General features: G+C 35.9%; 1 protein-coding gene across 1 annotated transcript; it reads left to right on the forward strand.

Moving 5' to 3' along the window:
- The first annotated feature begins 4,185 nt into the window (after positions 1-4,185).
- Positions 4,186-6,666, forward strand: LOC115711014 (protein DETOXIFICATION 48). Its single transcript, XM_030639359.2, has 2 exons — positions 4,186-4,523; positions 4,707-6,666. The coding sequence occupies exons 1-2, from the start codon at positions 4,383-4,385 to the stop codon at positions 6,366-6,368; spliced, it is 1,803 nt and encodes a 600-aa protein (XP_030495219.1). The 5' UTR covers positions 4,186-4,382; the 3' UTR covers positions 6,369-6,666.
- Positions 6,667-8,726: the final 2,060 nt, after the last annotated feature.

The following is an 8,726-nucleotide window of genomic DNA, read 5'->3' on the forward strand; positions in this document are numbered from 1 at the left end:
ATTGTTAGTTTGTCCTTTTGTAGACTTTATTTGGTTAATTAAATGATTATTTAATATATTTTGTTGGCTGAAATAAAGAGTAGGATTTTGCATGTGTCTCATTTATTCAAAATTTCTAAGTTAGAAAAATTACAAAAAACTCTCAAAAGCTCTCTCTTTTCCTCTCTCTCTCTCTCTCGGCTGGTTGTGTGTGTGCTAGGGCTGGATTTCCTTTGATTTTCAAGCAGATTTTGTGTGATTCTAAGCTCTTGGTAAGCCTTGAATCTTGCTCTTTAGTTTTCTTAGTTTTCAAGGAAAAATGAAAATGGTTGCATGTTCAATTTTGATGTTGTTGCTGCTGTAGTTTTAGGTTGTTTTCTGTGGTTTTCTATGCTTGAATTGAATGGAATTAAGTAGGTTTCATGCATGCTAGTTACCTTGGTTCAAGTTTGTGAAATTTTGTTCAAAAGCTATGGTTTTCAAAGTAAAGTTTTGATTTTCGTTGTTGTGGTTGCTGCTATTGTTATGTTGTGTTTTCTAGTGTTAATTTATGTTGAAATAGGTTTAGTTATGCTTGATTTAGTGGCTGATTGGAGGTTTAGTCAAGTTTTGAGTTTTTGAACACAATCTTGAACCTCCAATGGTGAAATGTGTTTCTGTGCTTAAAGCTTGGTTTTGTTGCTATAGAAATGTTCTAGGGGATATTTAGAACAGGTCTGGAAGTTTTGGTGTGGTTTGGAATTGATTTGAGCAAAGTGTGAATTTTTGAATGTTTTCTACGAGGAACCGGAATTCCGGTTGTGCATCCGAAATTCCGGATGGGTTTCGAAAATTCCCAGAACCGGAATTCCGGTTGGGGAAATTTTAGAAACCCTAGTTTTCCTCGTTTTAATTCCTAGTTTAAGTCCCCGGGAAGTGATTTAGCGTATCACTTATAGTGTTGTGATTTTTATGGTTGAGGAGCCTGTAATCCGCCGCGCAGTTAGTTCCAGTCAAGTTGACCGGCACACCTGAATTCGGAATCCAGGTAAGATTAGTATAACAGTATGCATATGTAGATTACATGTTTAGCGTGCATGTAGGAAGCCTGTTAGATTACATTAGATATGTATGTTGGCTTCGAACCATCCAACTGTGTCATGTCGGTATAGGCTGGAGTATGACCAGCAGCCGGAGTATGACCGGTTCGACCGATTAGGCTGACACTTAGGTTGGTGGTTCCGTACTATTTGACGTATCACGTCGGTACAGGCTGGAGTATGACCAGCAGCCGGAGTATGACCGGTTCGACCGATTAGGCTGATACTGTAACACGTCGGTACGACAGCCGGAGTATGACCAAGACGGCGGAGTATGACTGGTTCGACCAATCAGGCTGTTACTTGTCAATAGTACCGTCCCTATGAACGTTCAGAACTCAGTACCGTGTTGGACACGGCAGTTAGGGGGACTCAGTATCATGTTGGACACGGCAGTTACGGTCATGGTCAGGGGTATGGGCGTCTGATCATGACCGGGATTTATGTATGAGTATTATTATGCTTTTCTTAGTGAGTCTGTCGACTCACAGTGCTATGTCTATGTGTAGGTAAAGGCAAGGCTAAAGCTGATGGACCGTGAACGAGCCTATGAAGATTGTACATGTCGGGGGGGTTAGGCCTGGAGCGTACGATCATCGGGACAGCAAGGCTATTTTTGTAATTAGTCGCTAGGCGACAAGTATTTTGTATAAACAGTAAACTTTTGTAAATGATTTTGTAATCGGGATCCTAAGTCTTTTGTATAAATATTTTACAAGTTTAATTAAAAAGCAAAAATTTTAATTAATCACGTTTTCCATAAACCTCGTTGATTAGCAACGAGCTGCACAGTATGTTTAAAAATCACGTAATACGCATATGCTAGTTAGGGTGTTACATACATGGTAGTAAATCTAGATCTTGGTAAACTATAATCCAACAGTAGGTTCTGTGAATATATGTGTTGCGGTGGGATGGATGAATAAACTATTGTTATATCTGTGTTATTTGTCATTATACAGGCATGTTTAAAATTTTTGGGAGCATTCAATTGCAGCCGTTATGTTGCCAAAATTTCGGTAGAATTTGGATCAAATTTGATATATTATGGTGTGTTTTGTGTAGGGTCCACTCGTTCAACCGCTTTCAAGACGTGATGCGTCGAAGGGGAAAGCTCCCATGCTTTCTCCAACAAGGCGGTCATGATGAAGAAGATGAATTATTCTCGCGAAAGGTCATGGACTTGATCCCTAAATCGCTAAAATAGATGGTTGTTGAATTTCTGAACCTCAAAGATTAACGTGATATAATCACAATTTTGATACCCCGAGGATTCATAGCACCGCGTACCCAGATCACGTTATCTGGAGAGGATATGCAACAGGTTGCATTGTGTGACTTCATCAGCAACCAGGGAATGTTGTTTGGAATGATGTATACTCTTCTTTAATCTAATTAACCTTATATATCAAATTCTAGTCAAATTATTATAAGACACTACTACTCAACAATTTAATGCAGGAACATCTGGGAGAGCATCAACGATTTGAGAAAAATTTTCAAGTTTTACGACCTAGAGCTTCTCGCAGTGAATGGTATCAACGATGAAGAGAAGAGTCTGTCTTTTGACAATGCAGCAAGACGATTGGCTGCTTGGTTATCGTCGATGAATAACAACCACCAAATGTTCTTTTTTCCTTGGAATATCGGGTAAACACTATTTAATTCTTTAGTGCTAATTGTTCATTTCTATATTGTGACTTCAAATTATTTTTATGCTATCTTACTTATATCCCTATATAATTTTCTAGTACGTACTGGATGCTAGAGGTCATTTCGCCAAAGAAAATTATCTATTTAGACCCTATACGTGACCACCAAGTTCCCGAACAAATTACTCAAATATTGGGAAGTTAATAATTTAATGACTATTTATGTAACAAAATATTTAATTAACTAATGAATTGAAATGCTAATATAATTTTTCAAACAGAGCATACTGATTTATAGGGGCAACAAATGCGTATCTTGGCCCGTGGCTAGGAATTTCACTAGCAAATTGTCCAAGACAACCGAAAAACTAAGAATGTGGTTTTTATGTTTTGAAATACATGACTGACATCATCGCACGTGCAAACCCCAACCATTACATACAAGATCAAAAAGTTGTAAGTTTTAATTATTGATTATAGTATTTATTATAATAACAAATAATATATACATAAACTAATATAAATTTTTATTTTTTAAAAAAGTTTGGAGATAAGCAGCAATACAATCCAAAAACTTAATTTTACCAATACAGCGACAGTGGATCGAACGGTTGATGGTATTGATTTACGATGCCTTGGACGATTGATGCTGAAAGACCTAAGAATTTTTCTTCCCTAACTTATTTTTTAAGTTAACTTGTAGTTAGATTTATTAACTTGTTAATACTTGGACTAATTTTATTATATTTGTATAATATTCAATTACTTATTGGAAATGAAATTGGGTATTTTGGCCAATCCTAAAATTAATTTAAATAATATTTAATTTACCTTTTTCAAAAATAAATATCTAATTAAAATTTAAATTAAATAAAATAATATATAAATGAATAAATACATAATTTAAATAAATTAAATAAACTGAATAAAAATAATCCTTATGGCTTTTGGCGTCGGTTCCTATGGGTATATATGGCGTCAGTTATTAGCTAGGAACCGACGCCATGTATACCCCTATAGCGTTGGTTATTAGTTAGGAACTGACGCCACTAATAACCGACGCATTAAGGTATATATGGCGTCGGTTGTTTTTAATCCTACAGCATCGCCTTCATCAGAGTCGGTAACAAATTTTGCCAAAATCGACAGCGTCGGTAGCAAAAAGGTGGTTTTTATAGTAGTGTTTTCTCAATAAAAAAATATTACTTATTTTTTTATTTAGTTTTTTCTTTTAAAACTCATACTAAAAAATCTAATATAAAATATTGGGTACGTAACAATAAACTAGTTTAATTTAAAAGTAATTATATATTTTTTTTGGTTTAAAATTTGCATAAATAATTTTGTAACAATTAAGTTTGCTCGGTCATACAATGATAATGTACTAATATTTAAGAAAAAATAAATAGATAAAACAGAAGATATAGGACCCACTTCAAGCAACTATATAATTCGAGGTCTCTCATCACATCCTCCTCCAATACAAATACAAAAACAAACCAACCGCACCTCGCCTGACCTCAGAGCGCAATTCCAAAAACAGAGTCCTACTCAACTTACTTCCTTACCTCTATTATTATTATTACCAAGTAATATCTTTCTTTTTATATCTGGCTCAAGTTCTTCTCTTTGGCAGAATCTTTATTTAACAGCTCCATAGCTTATTTGAGTTATGTGTCACCCCAAACCCTCTTCTCCGTTATCTTCATTTCTCTGTTTCAAGACAGCCCTTCTCATGAATCACAGGAAACCGGTCGATCCTCATTATCCTGAAGATCAACATGAACTTCACAGATGGCCAACACCTTCAGAGGTAAATATTTATACTTTTTTTTAACAATAAAATGAAAAACTTAGTGACAGAACACAGAAAATTATTATATATATATATATATGTTTTGTAATTGTATGTATATATGTTTAAAAATGAAAGAAGCAGGAAGCGAATTACTCAATTAACATCTATTGTTTATCACATGTTCGTCCTTATTGTCAGGTTTTAGAGGAAGTCAAGGCCATAGGGAAGATATCCGGTCCAACAGCCCTAACGGGTCTTCTTCTCTACTCCAGAGCCATGATCTCCATGCTTTTCCTGGGATATCTCGGGGAGCTTCAGCTTGCAGGAGGATCGCTCGCGATCGGCTTCGCCAACATCACAGGTTACTCTGTGATCTCCGGCCTAGCCATGGGAATGGAACCCATTTGCGGTCAAGCTTATGGTGCCAAACAATGGAAGCTTCTTGGCCTGACACTTCAGAGGACGGTCCTCCTCCTCCTCTCAACTTCGATACCCATCTCTTTCATGTGGCTCAACATGAAGAACATCCTATTACTGTGTGGCCAAGACCATGAGATCTCTTCTATGGCCCACACTTTCATCCTCTTCTCTGTCCCCGATCTCTGCTTTCTCTCTCTCCTCCACCCTCTACGAATATATCTCAGGACTCAAAGCATTACATTACCATTGACTTACTGTACTGCCATATCTGTTCTTCTCCACGTGCCTTTAAATTTCATCCTGGTCGTCAAATTACAAATGGGTATTTCAGGGGTTGCCATAGCCATGGTTTGGACTAACCTTCATCAATTCCTTTTGCTCGGCGGCTTTGTTTATTTTTCTGGGGTTTATAAGGACTCCTGGGTCAGTCCCAGCATTGACTGCTTGCGCGGCTGGTCCTCGCTGCTGTCTATGGCGGTTCCCACTTGTATTTCCGTTTGCCTCGAGTGGTGGTGGTACGAGTTCATGATACTGCTGTGTGGACTGCTCGGTAATCCAAAAGCCACCGTTGCTTCAATGGGGATTATGATTCAGACCACTTCATTGGTCTATGTCTTCCCCTCCTCCCTGAGCCAAGGCGTCTCAACCCGGGTCAGCCACGAGTTGGGCGCCAACCGGCCTGGCAAAGCCCGCATTTCCATGATTGTGTCCATGGCCCTGGCGGTCTTTGCGGGTCTAACTGCAATGATATTCACAACCTCGATGAGGTATCAATGGGGCCGGCTGTTCACCGATGACGCGGAAATACTGAAGTTAACTGCGATAGCATTGCCTATCGTTGGGCTTTGTGAGCTAGGAAACTGCCCCCAAACCACTGGGTGTGGGGTTCTCCGAGGCAGTGCTAGGCCGACCGTCGGAGCTAACATAAACTTGGGGTCTTTCTACTTGGTGGGGATGCCAGTGGCTGTATTCATTGGCTTCTTCCTGAAATTGGGGTTTCCGGGTCTCTGGTTAGGTTTGCTTGCAGCCCAAGGGTGTTGTGCCTTACTCATGATTTACGTTCTGTGCACAACGGATTGGAGGCTTCAGGTAGAGAGAGCAATCAATCTCACAAAAGATGAACAATATTGTGACGACGACACCAGGAGTACTAATTATAATAATATTAATAATCTAAACAATAACAACAACAAAAATGAAAATATTGAGGGTCCACCCTTGGAAACAATATCTTCGTCTACGTCAGCACCAGATGATTCTATGATAATCAGGGAAAGAAATCACAACAAGCGTGGTACAAATGATCTTGAAGAGATCATAGTTGTATGCATAAATGATAATGATGATGATGGTGATGACGAGGACGACGATCTTCCGTTCAACTCAACAGAGTCTCCGGAAACTTACCCCCTACTCATATCTCAAGCTACACGGACGTAGTAATAGTGATATATCACAGTATTGGCGACGGACCACACCGGTGGCACGTTTGTTATATTTATCATATATCATAAATAATTTAATATAATCTCTGCGATGTAATTTTATTTTCTACTACTTCTTCTTCATTGTCTGAGTGTTGAGTGTTGTGATATGTATTAGCAATAATCATGTTGTAAAAATAGGATGAGAGAATAATCTCTTTAATCTCAAGTGGCTTAAAACAATATTAATAATAGTAACAACGTTGTACTTGTTCATGGTAAATATATATTATTTAAGAGTATGCGTAATATAATATGATATGAGGTGTTGTATTATTATTGGTAGGAATTTGTTTCACGTTATGTTATTATTCACAAAATTTAATTTAATAATTATTATAGAATGTAGATAGTTATTTGTAAAGTATCATTCGGACCTAATAGCAATTCTCATTAATATTAGAATGGCCTACTGAGAGTGTTAGCGAGTGAGTCTATAATTGTACTTTTTTGTTTGTGCATGTTTAAGAGAGAGAAAGAGACGGGGGGTGTCGGTTGTTTTGAGGCGTAACCAATAGGATCACTGGCTACCATTATTGTTGTTCTATTCCATAATAGGTAACAATATTGACTACCAAAAAGGGAAAATAAGGATATTATTATGCTCTGTAAACAACTCTCTCTCACTAGAATAATAAAGATAACTTAATTGTTTTATTAATTTTTTTTAAGATATAAAATTTGTTAATAAATATATTCCATGTAATATCAGTTATTGTTAACAATATTTTACACTCTAAAAAATAATATTTTACGAAAGTTATTATATTAAATAATAGGAGACTTCATATTTATTTGTGCTAACTATTTTGTAGCATTTCTTTAATACTAATATCGAGATACCTATTCCATAATTTTGTACACAGTTGGGTGATGCACTTTTTGTTCCTTTCTGCTTCCTTTTCCAACCTTAATTAAACAAATTATTCTATCTCTGATGTACATAATTTATATGTTGTGCACCCCAATATATTCCCAGAAATAATTAACTACGTACGTTAATAATCATCTTGGATTTATTATGTCCCAAAAAGTATGACAAAATTTCATGTTAGTCGTATAATAAATACAATCATGCATAAATTAGTTAAACATGCATTTTGATTATATAATAAATTTCGTTGATGGTAGGACATTCATCCAATTATTTGAAAGATAAATTTCATTTTATTTCTTTATTCAAAGTAAAACCGTATCTCTTACATGGGGTAAAAACCTTTATATAGGCTGTGCAAGATGACAAAAAAGGGCCTATACAGCTTAACTAACAATATAGCTGAAGAAAAAGGGTTTCGTCTAGTATGTAACAAACACTAACCCTCATTTAACTAGTATAATAACGGATTTTGCTTGGGAGCTGCTCTCTTTTTGAGCTGTATGTACATCCGTTTATTCCATTCGATATATAGTTAGATGGTAAAGTTGCCTTTATATTTGATGTGCCCCGTCTCAGCTATTTCTTCACAAAGAAACTTCCTAGTGAGGCTTTTTTGTTTGCGCTAAGAGTTTTCGTTGTGCCTTATTTTAATTTATTAGTATATGTGTCACAATCTTTTGTTTTCGTTATTAAATCAAGTTTGTAATTGATTTAATTGAAATTTTTAGTTTATAGACCTTTGATATAATTTTGTAAACAGAAAGAACGTCAAGTATAGAAAAAAAATCTATAGTATACCTTTCTAAAACACAATTTCTTTATACTTTTTTATCTGTTACGATATTTAAGAATATATTTAGTCTATTTTCTTTTTTATCATCGTATACAATTTAGTATTTTAGAAATACTTGGCATTTTCAGAAATGTTCAAAAGATTTGTTGTGCCAAAAAAAAAAAAAAGGAAACAACTACTTACTATAGTGATAAAAATAATCTTAGTCGTAGAAAAGTAATTTCCTACCATCAATAATTAAAAACAAAGCTAATATAATTAATATGACAGACACTTATAAACACACTGTTTCACTAAAAAAGAAAGATAGCTCAAGAGAAACAAGGCTTAGCCATAGAAGAATGCAGAGTAGAACTCGGGAAATAAAAGATAGAGCTTGAAGAGCACAGAAACAGAAAATAAGAAAAGAAAGTGTGCAGAGAAGTGAAGAGGAGCTAATCCACGTGGACCAATCATAATAGGAGGAAAACGAAGGATCAATAATCCTTTGCGCCTATAAATAAAAGATCCCTTCATTCGAAAATCGACACGAATCCTTGCTCACGTCAGGCTAGTCAAAACTCTTTCAGAATACATTCTCGAGATTATTTTAACTCGAAGATAGACGAACTAGCAAGAATTATTGTAACGGAGAGGGAACTATG

This window comes from Cannabis sativa, chromosome X, assembly GCF_029168945.1.
Source record: "Cannabis sativa cultivar Pink pepper isolate KNU-18-1 chromosome X, ASM2916894v1, whole genome shotgun sequence".
Lineage (NCBI taxonomy): Eukaryota > Viridiplantae > Streptophyta > Magnoliopsida > Rosales > Cannabaceae > Cannabis > Cannabis sativa.